Source organism: Drosophila gunungcola (genome assembly GCF_025200985.1).
Source record: "Drosophila gunungcola strain Sukarami chromosome 2R unlocalized genomic scaffold, Dgunungcola_SK_2 000004F, whole genome shotgun sequence".
NCBI classification, from domain to species: Eukaryota; Metazoa; Arthropoda; class Insecta; order Diptera; family Drosophilidae; genus Drosophila; species Drosophila gunungcola.
In genome coordinates this window covers 1,917,007-1,937,144 of record NW_026453167.1, presented here as the reverse complement: position 1 = coordinate 1,937,144, position 20,138 = coordinate 1,917,007, and the positions used below count along the sequence as shown (strand labels likewise).

At 39.1% G+C, this 20,138-nt stretch overlaps 1 protein-coding gene across 7 annotated transcripts; it reads left to right on the top strand.

Moving 5' to 3' along the window:
* Positions 1-269: 269 nt before the first annotated feature.
* LOC128253949 (putative fatty acyl-CoA reductase CG5065) lies at positions 270-19,953 on the top strand. Of its 7 annotated transcripts, none has more exons than XM_052982671.1 (11): positions 270-624; positions 11,795-12,675; positions 15,107-15,223; positions 15,288-15,392; positions 15,457-15,600; positions 15,668-15,802; positions 15,865-15,985; positions 16,588-16,887; positions 16,959-17,091; positions 17,159-17,416; positions 17,968-19,953. In XM_052982671.1, the coding sequence occupies exons 2-11, from the start codon at positions 12,256-12,258 to the stop codon at positions 18,113-18,115; spliced, it is 1,881 nt and encodes a 626-aa protein (XP_052838631.1). In that variant the 5' UTR covers positions 270-624; positions 11,795-12,255; the 3' UTR covers positions 18,116-19,953. The 7 variants fall into 7 exon arrangements, with proteins under 7 accessions (XP_052838631.1, XP_052838633.1, XP_052838630.1 ...); XM_052982673.1 differs by lacking the exon at positions 270-624 and adding an exon at positions 1,426-1,623; XM_052982670.1 differs by lacking the exon at positions 270-624 and adding an exon at positions 4,408-5,089.
* The last annotated feature ends 185 nt before the right edge of the window (positions 19,954-20,138 follow it).

Here is a 20,138-nt window from a genome sequence, read left to right as displayed (position 1 = left end):
GCGCAATAATCTGCTACTAAAAGTTGGCCAACGCAGGCGCAGAGCGGGCGGAAAGAAGAAGAGGAGCCCAAAGGAGGAAGAACTAGACCGCAGTGGATTTCATTCAATAGGAAAAACGGCCAAGGTGGTGGGAAAATCATAGCAATATCAGCCCCCAGATTGCGAGAGAGTGTGTGTTTCCGTTAACTCACCACCGAAAAGAAAAAAAAACGGGAGAGCGACTACGGCAGGGAGAGGGTGGAGACAGGGAAAGGAGAAAGCAGGGAGAGAGTCGCTCTCTATGTGTGTTAATGGTGAGAATTGCAGGCGGCCCGGTTCGCCAGAAGCTTCTTCTTCCTGCTTCAGTCACTTTTCGCATTTCGAGCAGTGCTGCTCTCTTCTCTCCGTCGCAGACAACGGTACATTTCCCCCAAAAAATAAGGCTGTTAAAAAAAATAATAGTAAAAAAGGAAACAAACGCGACGCGAAATGCCTGGTTACGTGTGTGAGTGAGTGTGATGCCAAATAGCAAGCAAGTTAATAAGGCCAGAAATTAGGAAAGTACCCATCTTCCGGAAACCCAGTTCAGTTCAAATCACCGCAGCATCCGCACACGTTTCTAACCTCACTTTCGTTTTGGAGCCGGTACGTACACGCCCTAAAAAAAATCAGGGGTCTTCTCCCAGACCCCTAAAAATCCCCCCACTCTATCCGTTTCCTTTTGACTTCCTTTATTTTTAGCATTTTTTTTGGCCTAGTTTGAACACATTTTGTGGCCTGTTTTTTTTTTTTGGCTTGCCATTTATTTTTAGACCCCTTCTAGCAGCAGCCCCTGTTTTTGGTTTCCCCTTCGCTCCCTACAAAAAAATGTATGTCGCTGGGTTTATTATCTCATCCGGAGAATGTGTCGCTGCTTTTTGGCGTCGACGGTTGTAAAAAATTTAGCAGAAAATCTGACATTTCCGTTTGGCGTTTCCGCCAAAGAGAAGACGAGCTTTACGCAAACGAGAGAAAAAGAGAAAGCCAGCAAAGAGCAGCGAAAATCAGTGTTGCTGTGTCTTGAAGGGCGAAAAGAGGAAATCAGCCTGAAATTATGCTAAATAATGTTATGAATTTTCACAAAAAAAGACTCAATTAAATCCTTTATCTATAAAAGTAATGTTAAACTGATAAACCCCGCCGATAAGAACTTATCTTATCTGAAAATTAATGGAGCCGTTGAGTCAGCTGGTTGGGCATTATATAAGCAGCTAGACACCCCCGGAAAAGCCGGCAGACGCCCAAGGAAATAGTAGCAGAAAATTGTAGCCAAAGAGCGAGTCTCTCTTCTCTCCAGGACACCTCTTCTCTTGGGATTTCTCCAAGTATCTCTCTCGAAATGAGAGCAGGCGCGTGAAATAATCTTGCGGAGCTTGGGAGGAAAAATGAAACAGGCATTTTCCAATTGATTTTCAAGGCGGTCGACGCGAGTTCTCCCCAGAAAGTTTCCCCTAAAATATCCAAAAAAAATTTCACAAAAATTCATATAATATTTCCATGTTTCTCTAAGCGGTGAAGATGTTTCCGAAAAAGCGTGAAAAGTGCAGGAAAAGTTTCTCAAACAGCAGCTGAGGACTGAGCTGATATTGCATAAAAAAACGATGTGTGAGTAGTGGCAGCGCGCCCGGAAAACTTTTAGGAAAATTCAGAAGGGGTGGTCGGAGGTGCTCAGCCCGAAAGTATGCTCCAAGATGAATGGAGCTTCTGAGAGCCTGGCCATTAATTGGTCTCATAAATAATTTCGATTTAATCGCAACTTTTTCGACTAGTGTGTGTGTGTGTGTGCGTGTGTGTGTGTGTGTGTGTGTGTGTGTGTGTGTGTGTGCGTGCGTGTGTGTGTGTGTGTGTGTGAGTGAGTGAGCGAGTATATTGTTGCACTCGACAGCGAGGCGATAACATTTCAAGTGCATTATGTCATTTTCCCCGTTTTGTTGTCTATCTCACACCCCGTCCACCCCCTCAATTTTTCCCGCACCCGACCCCAGCCCCACCCCCTGTGACCATGTGTGTGAGTGTTTGCCATTTCACAGCCGAGAAAATAGAAAAACGAAAAGGACGAGGACGTGGACGAGTACGAGCAGGTCCTGTCAACAGGGCGCCATCTAATGCCGTAACTTTGTGTAATTAAAAAAAATAAATATGAACAAAGCAAGAGGCGAGGGTGGCTGTGGGGATGCATATATTAAGCCTCCAAAGTGTGACACTTGAGTGACTATGCTGGAAGTCCTGCTCAGCTGATAATGCTGCTTATAGAATTATATACGTCCTTTCCTGGATTTATCTTCAAATAATTCCCAAATTTTCTAAAAATGACACTTCTTGAATTAAAAATATTAGTGTGATTCAATTTAAATTCTTTACATCTTCTCCCTGTACAGGAAATTATTTGCGATTCATAATTAATCGATTGTATACAATATTACTAGTATAGACCACACTAAAAAGTAAAACTAACTTAAATGTTATTTTAATAACTTATAGCATATTGAAAAACTTACATCAACGGAGTTTTGTGAACTCTCCTCGACCATATATTTATATTTTAAATTTTCTATAAGTAAAGTTGCAGAAATCCCACATTTCCTCCCCCTTTATTGAGTATTCCATTCCATTGAGAAAATAAACTTTTGTTTAATGCCCTATTTCCGGTCAAATGAGAATTTATTTGCTCAGCCCAAAAGTAGGCAAATGGGTCGTTTCTCGCTCAGCCTCTTCGACTCCCAGCCATTTCCCTCCTCTACACTAAACTAATTCTGTGGTTTGGTCAGAAACTTTTGCGTCAGCTTTGTGGTAGTTGTAGTTTTTGCACTTCGAGAAAAAGTAGGGAGATGAACTAGGTTGATTTACCCACGCTTCGCTGGCTCTTCGATTTGGCCAACAGTTTATGCCAACGGAAAGCATATTTTGGGAGGGAGCTTGAACATAACTCGCACAATGTGAGAATTGGTATATGCAAAATCAATTAAAAACTCAAATATTGACCAGCGCCATTAGAGGGATTTGGGGGCACGTGGCAGGAAATCTACGAAACACACCCACACACCTACCAACAAAAAATTGGAATTGACAAGTGCCCCTTATTGAAATACGAAAGAAATTATTAAAGACACATAAATTTTACATTTAAAAAATTTGTAAATAAGTTGTTATAAAGTATTCGATTCAATAATATTGCTTATAATCGAACTTAATTTAGTTTGTTATCATGCCTTTGCTATTTTTTAGCTTGTTTATTTGTACGGGCGCTCTTAAATTTCCATTTCCAAGTATTTACTGTTGATTATGTATTAAAGTGGCTATAGTGACTATAGTACTGCTGTCGATTGGAAATAGCTTAAGAAAGTAAATATTGAGTTCTATGCTATGTTAATCAAATTAAAATTTAGTTCGACTTGAAAATAAATACCTATATTTAATAGGTATTCCTAATTACCAGCTTTAAGTATTAATAAACGTAATAGGCTATTACTCCCTTTGAGCCTGAACTTTTTGATTATGACAACGATTATTACATATATTTGTCAGTGGAAAATTATCCCAAACTTTATTAACTTTAATTTTTTATAGATTTCTGATTCTTATAAAAATTTGCTGAATTAACAATAAATTTATGTAAAAAGATGATTATTACAAATTAATAGTATTTAAATCGGTCTTGGAATATTTATATTAAAAATGTATAGGCCGTGATGTCAAGTTAAGAATTTCTAAGTAAAATTATTCATTATAACCACCAATTTAGTTTATAATTTTAAAAAAGACCAAGAGCTTACTTATTTTTTCCAGTGTTGTCAATTAGTTCTTTCAGTTAACTGTGGTGAATTAATCACCTCTCCGCTTACCCTTTTCCTAACCGCAAGTGTGACTTGCCTTTCAATTAGACACGAAAGTTTTTTTGGTCAATTTGTGTTCCTTTTTTTTTGTTAACTGTAACCTGGAGGCAAGTGCAAGATTATGCATGCACACGCACACGAAGGCAGCGGGAGATACCTGATACCGCTGAAGCTTATGTGTGTACTTTGACCTCTTTTGGCTCTGCCGACGTCGCTGCCGCCGTCGACGTGAGTGGTCAATGTCAGTGCCTGACCACATATCCAATTTCTTCCATTTCTCTGCCGCTCCTCCCCATTCCGTTTTCCGTTTTCCACGACTTGTTTTCCACTCACACCGTTCTTTTGCGGCTTTTTCAATTAAAGCTTGTTGCATGCTGCTTCTGCCGCTGTGTCAGTGGACGTCGTTGCCGGCGCTCTTTCTTTCTCTTCGGGATCTCAAATATGAAATCTCAAATCTCGCATCCGAAATCTACGTGTCCGCCGCTCACTCTTCGCGCTGCTTTCTTTTGTGCGCCTTTCTTGGCAGCGCAGCTTAAATCTTTCACTTCTTCGAGGGCCAAGTTTAGTTCAGTTCGAAACGGCCGACGAAGCGGACGCGTCGCTAAAAGATCACGCATTTACACATATATACATATATGTGGCAGATGGTAAAGAAAAGCAGTTAAAAAAGTTAAGAAAGCGAGCAAAGAACGGTCAACTCTCTCCCGCGGCGGCTCTCTATCACTCTCTCACGCGCTCTGTCTCTCTCAGTCGTTAGATTTCTTTGCGACTGCGCAACGGTCAATCCTCGTCTTTACTCTCCCCGCTCTCTCTCGCACTCTGCCGCAAAAGTGAAAATATTTGGAGAAATTTCTTGGGAAGAAGCAGAATTTCGGTCTGGAGTTTTTTAGTGTGTCAGAAGTGGGCATTGGTATCGGTATCATCGTATCTGGCCTTGCCTGTAGTGTCAACAACGAAATAAAGTATCGTCTACGAATATAGTTTTCCGTTCTGTCGTACTCAGTTTTTTTCCAAGCGAACGACCTCTAAAACCCTACGGGGGTTGTGCTTAAGTTCCGATATAACTCGAGACCATAACAAACGAATTCGCAAGCTCCAATGTCAATGACCTAAATTCGGGGTTTCTCGGAAAAACCAAGTGGGAAAAATCAAATCAAGTCAATGCAAACACGATTGCCGCAGCATCTTCAGCGTCTTCTATAAAAGCCAATAGCGTCGGCTATAAGTTTGTCTGACAAGTAAGTGCAAGCCAGGCCTGGCCCACTAATATTTGAGCCGTTTCTTTTTTCGTCGGATTATGCAATTTCATTTTTAGCTAATATTTGACCCACAGCCTTTGAGTCCATTTACAGTAGAGTTTCGATTACATCAAATCGAGATTGAGTCATTGCAAATAATTTTGAAAATATATCTGACTATGCTTTGACCTTATTTGACCTCATTTTATTTTGGCGCCCAACAACTATTTTTAAGGTAGCTTTTGAATCTCATAAAACCTTTGTGTCAACTAATTGATGACATTCTTTTCAAAATGTGAACAATTTTTAAAAGAATATTGTTCTGTAGAGATATAAAATAAGGTATCGTTCGTTTTAATTAACTGTACAATTTGTTCAAGTTCGAGTCACGTGGGCGTTCAATTTATAGAAGTTTGACTGTATTAACATTCAGGTTGCTGCTGCGAGAAAGTTTTAAAAGGCAACAAATATTTTCGAAATTTTTGTTGTGGTGTATTTGTAATATTAATCATTGCATATTTACAAATAAAATTTGCACACAGACGAGACAACGACTAGCGACAACGAAAACGAAAATGAAAACGATAACGACAGCAAAAAGACGATGGAGCATAATAAATAAACATGGATCATGGCCACACACATACTTGCAGGCACAAAGATACTACATCTCGAATTGCAAAAAAAGAAAAACCAAAAACCGAAAAAAACCAAATAGCCGAAAACCCTCCAAAACGGTGTAGTAAAAAGAGTGAGACAGCGGTCGGTCGGTCGATTGTTTATTTAATTTTTACATTTACAAATATCATTACACCGATTTCAGCTTTTGTGGGGTAAATATCTGTTTCTCGGACGCGGACAATGTGTCATAATTGCGAACCCACATTGACTTGACCCACATTTTTGGCTGGGAGTGGAATGAAGTGAAATGAAATGAGTGGACGCATGCGCAAATGCATCGACGGCCAGCGCTGAGCTCAGCCAAAATTATTGCCACAGTCAATACGGCTGTATGGTATATAGGATCGGTTTTTCAGTATCGACAGCGGTATCTGCGAGTTCGAGAAGGCGACATATTTCTATTGATTACGTGCCTGGCTTACCTGAGCGACCCGTTGAATTTCTTTTTCACTTTCGCAAACTCTGGGCTAGATTCATTCTACTTGGCCAGGGGGCTAATGGTCCTACTCAAAATGGGTTACTGAGCCATAAAGCAAGCCACTTGGCATTCAGATCGATTGTTTATTGGGCACACACTTTCGCAGCTCTATGACGTAAAGCTAAAGGCGAGGTTTCTTTAGTAAATAAGAAGTCCTAAATATACGCTTCCTCGATTTTGACGACTTCATTAATTGCAGCGTAGTATTTCTTTGTAAACTTGGCAACTGTAAACAAAGCCTGGGAATAACCGACTGTTGTTTTAGCCGGAATATTTGGTTAGCCCTACACTTAAGATTTCCTGATTTCGTAAGCAGTAAATAAAGCCAGTCGCTGTCAGATCTTAGAAACTATTCCAAGTTACTTAAAAAGTTACCTAAGCTGGTTTATATTTGCCATCAACCTACAAATTTTCTCTTAAGATCTAGTTCTAACATCCTCATTATACCCTTACAGAGGGTATTATAATTTTGGATTTCAGTGAAGAAAAAATATATACAATATATCTTGTTCTTGATCGCCACCACTAGACGGATTGATTTAGCTAAGTCCATCTATAGTTTCGGTGCTATGTATCCAAAAATTCGATCTAAGTTTTATAAAAACTTAAAGGAAAGATTAAAAAAAGACTAGAAAAGTCGACATAAACATTACGCCTATAAAACTATATACAGTCGTTTTATAAAATATTACGTTTTTGTTTTAACTGCAAGTGTATTTAAACTTCGGTTGGCCAATGTTTGCTTTCCTTCTTGTTTGCTTATAAAGTTTAGTCTCAACCTTCTAATTGCACTTTTGATTACCTACTTAGCTACCACTTAATTTAAAATGCAATTCGAGACCTTAACTTGAACTCGCGAAATCTTGATAAGTCCACCGTGAATGAACCCTGTTTCACAGAAAACGGAGGCTTTTCATAAGGTCTAGTCGTCTATAAATCTTCAAGTTATAATTGCAAAGTCGAAATTGTTTTTGATTATTCAAATTGGCCAACTGAGACAAATTTTAATTGCAGCCGAGGATAAAAGAATGTTTTAATTGAGCCCGTAGACATTTGGTCTTAGCTCATGTGACCAGCCTAAAAATAAGATAGACTCTATATTATAATTGTGAATTATTTAATATCCAGCAAGCGCGTGTGGGTGCGAGCGGGACAGAGGCTTAACTCGACTCAGCTGAGCTTTTAAATTGGGTAGCTAATCTGCTGACTACCTCCAAATGGGGGAACGGCAGGTGTGGGGCGGGGGCGCAGAAGCCGCCCCCATTATACACAGTTAAATTTAACTTTTATGCTGTAAACTGCGAGATCGCTTTTGTTTGTTAATCAAGGCACACGAATTATGGGCAGTGGGAGTGAGACAGATCCAGATCCGAGATCCATTCTATCCAACCCCCTACAGATTTATTCAATTACACACAAAGCATAGATAGCTTACGATAACCATAAGAGCAGACATAGTCGACCACTGGCCAGTGGATACTAGCAACTGACAACCAACTCGTGGACAGTCAGTTCACGAACGGACACAACACAACGGACGGCAATTCCAGAGCCTCACTTAAAGGTTCAATAGAATAGAGGGCACAGACCCATTATGCGCACCACATCACACATGGATCCACATGGTCCACACATCCGCCGTGGCTCGAGGTCTACGGGTTTACATAATGAGAGGCCTCCCATTGTTGAAAAGTGAAAATGCATATTTGAACTTTCGTTTGTGTTCAATTCAGTTCGATTCGATGCGGTCCGAGACGAAAGAAACCGATCCGAAAACGAAACGCGCTTCCAAATTGCCAAAACAAACAGGTTGACACGGCCGCCAAGGGACCCCGAAAGACGCCTCAGAATCGCACGGCAATATCTTGTGGCCATACTGTAGTCCAGGGTGTGCATGCGGAAGCATTCGACGCGGCTGGCTGTAAGTGTATACACATATGTATATGTCGAAGCCCTGAGTGCTAAAGACTCGTAATCCGAAAGCAACAAGCTCCAAATGAGGAAACAGCAGGGCCCGAAAAGAGAAGACAGTGTAGAAAAGCTCAAAGAAGAAACGCAGCTAAAGACGGGTCTTCAGTTATGGGAGAAAAATAAGACAGTGGTTGTGGTCGAATCAAGGCATACCCTTGAGGAAGTTCCAATGTATGGGGACTTAAACAATTTTTCAGATGTATTTAGTGTGAGGTGGTTAATCGATAAGAGGCCTTCAAGTCAAGTAGCACTTGTTTGCACATGTAATGAGTTAAAAGGCTTAACAAGTTGCTAATCTTTAAACAGAAGGGGGCGATATTTATAACCCGAGTGCTGAAGAAGAAGAAATAGTTGTTTACAGAAAAATAAGATTCTATATTTAAATCAATTTAATGGTTTTTTTTTCTTTTCGTAATAAATTTCCCTGGGATTAAGAAAAATATTGTTATTTACTTCGACTTCATATGCGAGATGTTATATTGAACTTATAATATAATTTGCAAAAAATGTGTTATATGAATACATGTTAAACTAATAAATGTATTGAACTCTTTATTCAGTGTTTACCATTCAGAACTTTTATGCTAATTTTAGAAAGACATTAAAAAACAACTAGTCTACTTTTTTTCAAATCCTTTGGAATAGACACCCATCCCTTAGGGTTTAAGTAAATTATGTGAAGCGGTCGCTTCCAAATGTCCGGCAAGTCGATGCTGATGACGATGACGAGCTTGCTGATGATGATAATGCGGCACGATTATAGGAAATGGGTCAGACAATACACGGGCAGCAAAGACTGGTGTGTAACTACCTTGTCAAGGCAGGTTGAATGTTGAATGTTTACCGTTTAACAGCACACACGCAGATACATTTCGGTCTTCATGTTTGGTTAACACGCTCCGTGGGGCGGCGGCGGTGGGCGAGTGGCGGGAGGCATGGCGCGGAGGGGCGTAGCTGGGCCAAAGCGATGGTCCGATGGTCGGTTCATTTGCCTCTTGTCGCTGGCGCGCAAATTTTCGATGCGATGCAGTTGGTGGGTAAGACAAGACCAAGACACCAGGAAAGAAATGAGAGAAAAACCCACGGCGCTGAAAAGAGAGGGCGAGAAAAAGTTGAATTTCAAGAAATTTCACTTTAGAATGAGGAGCGGAACCAGTCAACAAAGTTGGCCAGGCCGCAGCGTCTCGAGGCTTCATTGATAAATTTACAGTTACGTGATGAGGCCGCTCTGATTGCCGCGTTTTAAAGTTGTTTAAACTTTAATTATAGAGCTGCGACGGCTCCAACCACTCAACTAGTTCAGCGGATATAGCCCTCTGCGATTTGATAACATCGCCACACAAGATGATGATGATGCCCGGCCAAAAGGCAAACAACCAATGTGCCAATTTCTTAACACATTTCTTGGCCGCATAGTCAAACAGCGAATAGAGCGACGAAATTTTTTTTTTCGCCAAGTCAGCGAAAAAAACCCTCAAATGCAAATGACCACTAAAATAGTTCCAGCCATCTGAGGCGGTAGATTTTTGTACAAACTAAAAAATTGAAAACGAAAGTTGAACATAAAACAAAAACAAACAACAACAAAAACAATTTAAATACATACGCGGGGAAAAAATATTGCGGAATTTAGATATTTAAAAAAGAAGAAAAAACAAAACCAAAGACCTACAAAAGATTCGAAAAATAAAAAGTGAAAGTCATGGGCAGCAGTTCGAACCCCCAAAAATTCGTTTTAGAGAAGCCACGCTTTAAGCCAACATATCATCATCATGATCATCATGCGAGCTTGACGTCAGACCCCATTAGTATATCTAACTACCAATAAATCTAGCCAGATAGATAGATAGATAGATAGATAGACACACACACACACACACACACACACACACACACACACCAGTTTCCTGGTTACGATCAATATTTGGTCAACAATAAATTTGAAATTCAATTAGCAAGCCGAATTACATGGCAGATGAGATGGGGGGCTACTTTCTGATGCATTGTGTGGGGGGTTCGAAGGTCAAACCCTTGCCAGATAACCAAATAACGGGGGTCTTGATGGGAAGCGAACTTCGCTGCGAAACAAATACGGTTTGTTGTTTATCTGATAATTTTCCTTTTAGCCAGTCAGCCCTGTTGTTTCACTTGTTACCAACGCTTGTTGACAAATTCATTAGGGATTTTTTACAACCCTACAGAGTCAGGAACTACGTCGGTAGAACCGAATCGTTTGTTTGGACTGGCTAAGTGAGCTAGCCCCCCCATTAACTACCTACCGACACCGATTTGGATTGAGCAGTATTTCCCGGACACCACCCCTCCAAGACTGACTGTAATAAACACCCACCCAACCCCGAAGTCTCGATAAATCTTTCCTTGTGGTAATGGATCGTGTGCGGACTACTACCGCCAACCTTATGCAATCACGCAGGGCCACTTTTGACCTGCGAAGATATTATGACGTGTGAAATACTCTTAAGTGGCACTTGATCATGCGGGTCGCCATTCAGCAATAGAATCTCTCGGCTCAGCGCAGCTAAACGCAAACGCAGCTCCACTCGGCTCATGTAAAAATCGTTTAATATAGAATGAAGTGTTCCCAGACGTATAGTGAGCATTCGCCAACTGTCACTGCTATCGACAGTATCGTCTCCCCCAGTTCGGTTCGTTTTCGTTTCGACGGCTCTTTAAGTTCTCGCCTTGTAAGCCGATTTAAGCATTAAGCGGATTCCGCATACTTAGCCCTATTGTGCATTAAATTCGTTTGCGGCCGGTCGAAAACCATTTCCCAAGATCTAAGTGGAGTGAAGTGGATTGTTCGCGCACATAGTACATAGTAAATCATCCTCCGACGTCATTTGCATATCCTTTTCCGTGATGGCCGATTGCCAAGCTCTTAGACGTCATAGCTTAGATTTGGGTTGCCAATCAGCTGCGGCTCAAAATGATTGCTAATTTTAGCCCGGTCCCAAGGATAAATGACGTTTTGATGGAAAGATAGATGGATATATAAATAGATAGAGGTGGATGGATAGGTGGAAGGATGGATGGATGGATGCATGGATGCAAGGGCCGAAGGATATTGGCTAGGACTTTGATTTGGGTTTGGTGGGGTATTTTGCTTTGACATAAATTCGTTGTTCATAGCTAATTGTGTGGCATGGAGAGGGTAAAAGGAAATGATGAGGGTTAATGATTTAGGGATTGCAAGTGCGGAATAGGATAACACAAAATCAATAATAGTTTAAAATTATACTCAGAATCATAGTTGAATACATAAGTGTATAAGAAATTAAAGAGTGGAATAACTTAAAAAGTAAAGTGTTAAGAAGTAAAAGAAATCCATTTAAAATATGATAAGTTTCTTGCTTAACTTAAAACGGCGCTTACGTCTTTTTTAAATTTTGTTTTTATACATAGCCCTAGGTATTTCTCAACTTTTGATAAATAACACCTGGCCCAAAAAAAGTCGTTTTCGAATATTATTAAGCAATAAAAACGAATACTTTTCTCAGTTCCAAATATGACGTTTTCCCGCCGTACTTAATAATGTTTTCTGATTTGTCTTTCAGTTCAGCAGTGCACTCAAGCCTGGAATTTGTCGTAAATCGGTCTTGTTCACCCCACCCAACCCACAGGATACACCTGAGGACGACTAACCACTCTCCTGCTGAACTCTTTTTGTACAAAACCCAAAGCAACCTCCAGGATAAGCGACTCATGGAAACATGGACAGACGTTCATCGGCGACAGAAGGAATTTCAACTAGCTTTTCGAAGGACTTAATTGCATAAATTTATATGCAGTATTCAGCAGCTTCCAAATAAGGAAAATCAGAGAAAATTACTTCCAAACCGAAAGGATTTTAAGGGAAAACATCCCTTGGCAACTCGAGCGCACACTGCAAATGACAAAGAATTGCTTCCTACTTTAAATTAAGCACAGGGCCCGAACCGCAGGATATATAAAAAAGCACACAAACAAAAACAAAACAAAACAAAAAAAATACAAGCCAGGCAACAAACAATCGAACATGTCACACGCGGCAGCCAACAACAAAACGGAAACGGAAGCAGCCACAAACAGCAGCCTCAAACAGTCGCTCCCCCAGCCCGCAAATAGTCACGATGCCAAGCTGCTCAACGGCACCTTGGCCCGCACCAACGGGCTAACCCATGCCGCCAGCGCGGCCGTCAACTCCTCCTCCTCCGGCTACGGCAGTTCGAGTGCGGCTGGAACCGGCGCGGGCTCCGGCGGAGCCACCTCCTCCGCAGCCTCAGCGGCAGTGGGACCGGGACCACCCTCCACGGCCCTGCCCCTGCCGCCGAGCAGCAATGGCCTCCAGATGCCGTACGAGCGGTTCCGGGCGGACGACTCCAGCTACGTGCCCATCGGCCAGTTCTACGCGGGTCGCAGCGTCTTCATCACAGGCGGCACTGGCTTCATGGGAAAGGTGAGTTCGTTGATTGCAAAATTATAACAAGTCGGGGCCTCCTGTAAAAGCATCTTTAAGGATTAAGACCATTTAAGACGATACTTACTTTTTTTTTATAATAAAACCCCTCGCAAAGATATATCAGAGTTCGATGCACAAAATCGTTGTTCATTAAAGAGTTCAGAGTTCAATTTTAAAAATCCACACTAATAACAAAATTGAGTTCTTAAAAAAATAGCTTGCTTTTTAATTTAACCTTTTTTATTTCATATTGAAAGTAAATATAAAATGGTTACATTAAATACAAGGCATATTAAATTGCATGATTTAATATTAAAATATTTGAATTAATGTTAAAAACTTTATTTCTGGAAAGGGTCATTTTGATTTTAAATGCGTTTTAAATTTAATTTTAATAAGGCGTAAATTTAAATTTCAAAAACAGTCAAAAAAAAAAAAAATATTTCCATTTTAAAAATAACTAAAAACCACAATGGATGAAAATTAAAACGAAAAATATGTCAGTGGAATAGAAAATAATTGTAAATTTTTTGAATTGTTAACTTATCATATTTAGATGTTAAAACTTGAATAATTCAAATTTCTTATCAACACAAGACTAAAAAACACTTACATTATTCTATATTAAAATTTTTGTTCTTTAAAGAGTAAAGCTTTTTCAGTAAATTTTAATGACAGATAAACACTTGAAGTTTAATTCAATTTAATTTGTAAATGACCTTCGTGATAACACGACTACATTTTCATGATTAAAAGTAATCACTTCTACGATTTAGGATGCCCATATAACAGATAATCTTAATATGTTAATAGTGCAGAGGTAAAACCATAAATAAAAATTATATGCATTTTTTTTAATATGTTCCAACTTACTTGCTGTTATTAATAATAAGGTTCTTTATTAACTTGTCTAAAATCCTTCTAATTATGAAACAATTACTGCCCACTCATGGCCAATATTATTTACCAATGAATGCTCAAACCCGCTTTTTACCCCCCACTATTCCATTTTCATTGCGTATTTTTGTGGGCCATCGGCGAGCCACTTTCATTCACGACACGCATACGCCGCGTCTTTATTGGCTTCGAATTGAACTATTGAACCCGCCGGCCTGGTTGGGCTCGATTGAAACTCCAAGTGTTTCTCGGTCATAAAATATGCACAAATATTTGTGTGCGGTGCTGATAAACAAATAGTCAGGCAACAGAGTGTTGGGTGGGTGGATTCGATGCTTGCCCACCCTGAATTTTATATGCACTCTGTGTGTAAGCTGTTTACGGTCGAGAATATGCGTGTGTGCTTGGCTTGGTTTGCTAGATTTTTATTTTAAAGCCGAAATGCTTAAGTTACGCTGTGCTAACTCCACTAGACGTTTTTGACTCATCGTCGCCTGCCATGCGAAAGCCTCATAATACAAGTATATTGTGACTGCGTCTATGCATTTGGCTTGCCTGCCTCTCCAACTCCGAGTTCCGCTTAATTGTTCCTCAAGTGGTGCAGGCGACTACCCGTTTCCCTGCTCCAAATACATCCTCCGCTGTTGTGCCAATTTCTGTGCCAGCCATTGTTAAATATATGTACACAGAGAAAACAAATTTATACGCATATATAAGGAAAAAATTGTCCATCAAAGCAGTTTAATATACTATGCAAACAATATTTAATTATGACTTTTGGTAAATTCTTAGAACATATGAAATTCTTAGAAAATGTAATCAAATGAAAATAACGCTTAAGAAAATGTTATTTTCACTAAAAAATTAAATCTATTAAAAATTAATTATTTTTAATAATTTTTTCAAGTTTAAAATACGTATTTAGTTTAGATTTCAAGATTTTAGTTTTTAGTGTTCAACATTTTTCCCTGTATATGAAAATTTTTTTTCTAGCACATATATATATGAAAAATATTTACCTTAAATATTTTTGCAAAAAATATCTATCCAATTAAATAACGCCTTAGATTTAAAATGTGTGCTGTTCTATATTTGTTCTCTGTGCATATTGCATGTCGGTGGCTCCTAGCTGCGTCATTATGACATGAAATCGCAGTGGCGCCGCCCAGACTCTGAGCTCACAGTGCTGTTGTGTGTTGTTCATCGATTTTGTGCTCCTGGCACGCCCATCACCCCCGCACAACCCAAAACCACTCACCTAACAGCCGACAGAGCCCAGAATCGACTACCCCTTTTTTGACTGTTGTGGGTGGGCTGTTGTCGCTTAATTCCGGTACAATTCTCACATCGTTTTCGGGGCGTGTCCCGAAACCCAACCATCACGTACTGGCCGAAGTCGAAGTCGGGTCAGGCCAAACCGCAGACACCACTGAAGTGGGTCAAGAGTGTAACAATAATCGTTAAATGCTTAATGGCTATATATTCAATGATTGACTAGCTACAATTCGATTTCCGCTCTTTCGTTTTACAGGTGCTGGTGGAGAAGTTGCTGCGCTCATGTCCGGACATAAGGAATATATATCTACTGATACGACCGAAACGCGGTCAAGAAGTGTCCGCACGTCTCACGGAACTACTAAATGCACCGGTAAGTAGTATACCATATTTTATAAAAGAGTTTGCTTTACTAATTGATTAAACTTTACTTTTAGCTCTTCGAATCACTGCGTCAGGAGAAGCCCAAGGAACTCAGCAAAGTCATACCTATTTCGGGCGACATAACTTCCGAGGAATTGGGTATTTCAGAAAAAGATCAGGTGCGTTTTGCCTAACCTTAGTTCTTAATGAAAGTTTGTATTGATTGTGACTTTGCCCTTTTAGAACCTACTGTGTCGCAATGTTTCCGTTGTCTTTCATTCGGCTGCCACTGTGAAATTCGACGAGAAGCTCAAACTGTCTGTCACAATCAATATGCTGGGCACGAAACGTCTCGTCGAGCTCTGCCATCGCATGCTGTCACTGGACGTAAGTGTTTTGCGCTATGGAAATCGGAGATCCGACTTGATTTTTTAACCACTAAACGCTTTGACAGGCACTAATCCATGTATCCACTGCCTATTGCAATTGCGATAGAACCGATGTGTCTGAGGTTATCTACGCACCGCCCTACAATCCCGACGATATCATTTCACTAATCAACTGGCTTCCGGAGGATATACTCGATCAGGTCGGCATTTAAATATATGGTATTTATTGGGGTTAGTTAATTAATTTAAATTAATATTTTAGCTGACACCGCGCCTGATTGGCAAGCGTCCTAATACGTACACATTTACAAAGGCCTTAGCGGAGCATATGTTACTTAAGGAGGCTGGTAATCTGCCCGTTGCCATTGTGAGGCCATCGATTGGTGAGTTGGCTTTATCATAAGACAGAAAATCAAATCGTACAACCCATAGGACTTTGAAATTAATATGTAGCAAACTAAATAAAGACTAGAACAACTTTATCTGCCTTTAGAAATATAGTTTTTGTTTTTAAATCAATTGGTGAGTTAAAGAAAAATATCTATGAGGTGTTAAACCAAATAAAATAAATATCCATAGGATTTATGAAATAAATTTGTAGTAAGCTAAGCCATTTTGGAAGAACTAAAACTTATTTTGTTAAATGAAAACGAGATGCGTAAGGAATTAAAGATTTGTTATTAATTCAATTGGTGAGTTGACTATATGAAAGTAATCATAGGATAGGAAACCAAATCAAGTAAATTTCCATAGGATTAATGAAATTAATATGTAGTAAACTAAATAAATGTTAAAGAAGTAAAACTAATTTTGATGAATATAAAGTAGATGTCTTAAGAATTAAAGATTTTGTTTTTGAATCATTTGATAACTAAATTGGTTGGCTAAAAAATGTTTGGAGAACAACTAAAACTAAATCAAGTTGCTTATACCATATAATAGAATTTAATTTTATTTATTTTTAAAAATTGGGTTAACTTTTCAGTGACTGCCAGTCTGAATGAGCCTTTTGCCGGATGGGTGGACAACTTTAATGGGCCAACGGGCCTGGTTTCGGCGCTGGCCAAGGGCATGTTCCGCACGATGATGTGCGAGAAGAACTATGTGGCCGATATGGTACCTGTCGATATTGTGATTAACCTGATGATTGCCGCCGCCTGGCGCACAGCGACCCGCAAGTCCAACAACCTACTCATCTACAATTGTTGCACCGGCCAGCGCAATCCCATCATCTGGTCGGAGTTTGTCAAACACGCCATGACGAGTGTGCGCAAGCATCCCCTGGGTGAGCAGGAGCGGCGCCTAATATGAACATTACCATATAATTATTACCCGGCAATTATTATATTTTCCCAGAGGGCTGCCTGTGGTATCCGACTGGCGACCTGCGCATGAACCGCCCCATGAACACGCTGAACTGTATAGCCAAACACTTTCTGCCGGCCTACATTCTGGACGGAGTGGCAAGAATCATGGGCAAGAAGCCATTGTGAGTAGGCCGCTCCCCCAGAGCGTTCCACTTAATGCCCCCTTGTTTGTTTGTGTATCTTTTATAGCGTTGTCAACGTACAAAACAAAATTGCCAAAGCTGTGGAATGCCTGGAGTACTTCGCCACACGCCAATGGCGCTTCAAGGACGACAACGTCCACGCCCTGCTGAACACATTGAGTCCCAAGGATCGCGAGATCTTCGTGTTCGACGTGCGCCACATCAACTGGGACAAGTACGTGGAGCGCTATGTCCTGGGATTCAGGGAGTTCCTCTTCAAGCAGCGCCCCGAATCGCTGCCGGCCAGCAGAAAGCGCATGCTCAGGTAAGAAATATAAACAATACAACCAGGAAAATACAATACTATGTACCAAAAGGGTATCTTAAACATAATTCAAAAATAAAATCATTATTATTATAATAGAATAGAATAGAACGGCTTAGCCTAGCAGATCATTTACTAGGTACAGAGAAAAACGGCATTGTAAAATAAATACGTTCATATTTGATTAAAATTAACTCTTAAATTAATTAGGCTTTTTAATTTAGCCGAACTAAAAATAGCGAAAAACAGCATAGTAAAATTAAATGATTAATTTTTGATTATAGTTATAATAGTATAGCAGAGCCCGACTTTAAATACACTTAAAGCATACTAATTCAAACATTTTTAAATTGGTTTATAATATGAAAATTATAGATTTCAGTCAATGAATATGTAACACACTTAGAATTTGGTGTCTTACGTCCGCTTTAAAAATTAATGGCAAAAAACACTGATTTAGAATTGTTTAAATGGGTATATGAACCTCTTACGTGTACGCCCTTTGTATTCCTGCAATTGTTAATCTCTAAAACTTGTTTTCTGCTCCCCAGGCTCTACTATCTGCATCAGCTGACCAAACTGGTGGCGGTGCTGCTCACTTGGCGCTTCCTGATGTCGCGCTCCAAGCGCTTGAACGACTTGTGGAGCTCCTTCCTGGAGAACGCGCTGAAGATGGCGCGCTTGATACCCTTTTTGTAATTGTAATTGTAATTAAGTGCCGAGGGAGATGTCCTTGCGATGTGGAAGCTTGGAGACAGCAACTGCGGAAATTTGTATATGCGCTGGGATGATCTGGCAGGATCTGCGATGTTCTTCTTTTCTTTGCGATTTCTAAATGCTTTAAAATTGCGTACATTTTAGAGGTTTTTAGCAAATAGTTATATTCATATTTTTTATATATGTTACAAATGAGTAAACAAACTGCAGAAGCCACAACAGCAACAGCAACAACAACAACACATCCAAATAACTACGAGAAAAGAAGCATCAGCTAACTAACAGATTAAAATATAGACATTAACGCAATGGGGTAATTAAATGGCATCATCACATTTATTCAGGTGCAATGCAAATATAGGTCAGGTGTGAGAGGTGTCGGTTGTTGTCTCCAATTATCTTTCTCCTTTTGCGAGATTGTACAATTTTGTGAAATAATTTAAACGCGCAAGGAGAAACCCAAAGTAGAAGTGAATACCACCTTTTTGCATAAAGAGATAGTAGGGGATCGAGTGAATTAATGGGCGGATTTATCGACAATGTGAAGCAATTTGCATCCAAAAATATATACATCCAAAAATATATAAAAAAGGATATTTCGAAAAGACAAACAAAAGCTATAATTTTCAGCAATGATTGGAGAAGAGAGGATATATGAAATTAAAAGAAATTGCTTGTTATTGCTTTAAAAATTACATAAAAGTAACGTGAACTATGCTAATTAATTAATATTAATTATAAATATTATTACGTAATGAGCGAACATTGCATATAAATAATACGACGACAAAAACCAACATTATTTATAATTGAATGTAGTTTTAACATTTTTACATTTACAATTAAGTTTTCAATTTATATAAAAACAAAGCAGAAGGAGCGGAATTATATGCGACAGGAGACAAAATTCGGATATACAAAATTCAATTTATGTATATGTATATGAGAAAAAGCGAAAATACAAGCAAGAAAACTACAAAAAAATCATAATGATAATAAATTAATGAAAACAAAAATTATATTTATATATAAACATCAGAAACATAATTTCTTAGCATTTGCAGCCTAAAACCTAAATCTAAGCGTAGCCAGGAAAAGAGTTTCCAAAAAATACAACAAACAAACTATGAATGAAGTTTTTTGAGACAAACGCAATTAGAGAAACATGATTATGAAATTTATATTTAAATGCGATAAATTAAACACAAAAAGCCGATACACACAAAGACACACACACAAATACACACAGAAACCAAGACACATACAGTAAGAACATTCCATCCAGTCAGTAGGAAATCGGGTCATTAACCAATTCTTCCTCCACTTTGGGCTTTTGCTTCCCGTCTCGTTTGATCGATATGGGCCAGGTAATATTGGCCGGGTTACGGTTACGGCCAGGATATAGTTCGTTCTCGGGTTCGTTTTCGTGCAATTATTAAATATCTTATGTTATGCCTAGAATTTATTATGTTTTATTTCTAAATCGATTTGTAAATTGCAGTGCATCAATAAAATACACTTCCGAAATAATAATACAAATATACCACAACGCGTTCTTATTTTGTTTTTTCCTAAATAAAAACGTTTTATTAGCTTCTAGAAAAATAAAAAAAACTATCCAATTCAAATAGTTTGTGACAGGGGCGAGAAAAACTAAAACTTAAAAAACAAATTGTAAGCCATACAAAGTCTTAGTTCTAATTGGCCATGGCAAGAAATTGACTTTAGTAATGAGATGAATGAAAATAAATTGAAACAAAAAAACAGGAAAGTAATCCAACCCAAAAAAAAAGAACTCAATAAAAGAAAATTAAAAAGAATTGTTTATTGTTTTAATGGAAGAATGGATGAAACGGATGTCCCGAATAAAACACACTTCATCTTGGTTTTGTACACATGAATTTTCACTTTTATTATTTTTCTCAGTTTCTCAGATTTTTGTCATTTCGCATTTCCAGCGCTTACACGCTACCAACATTAAAATTGTTCTCCACTCCATAGCGCC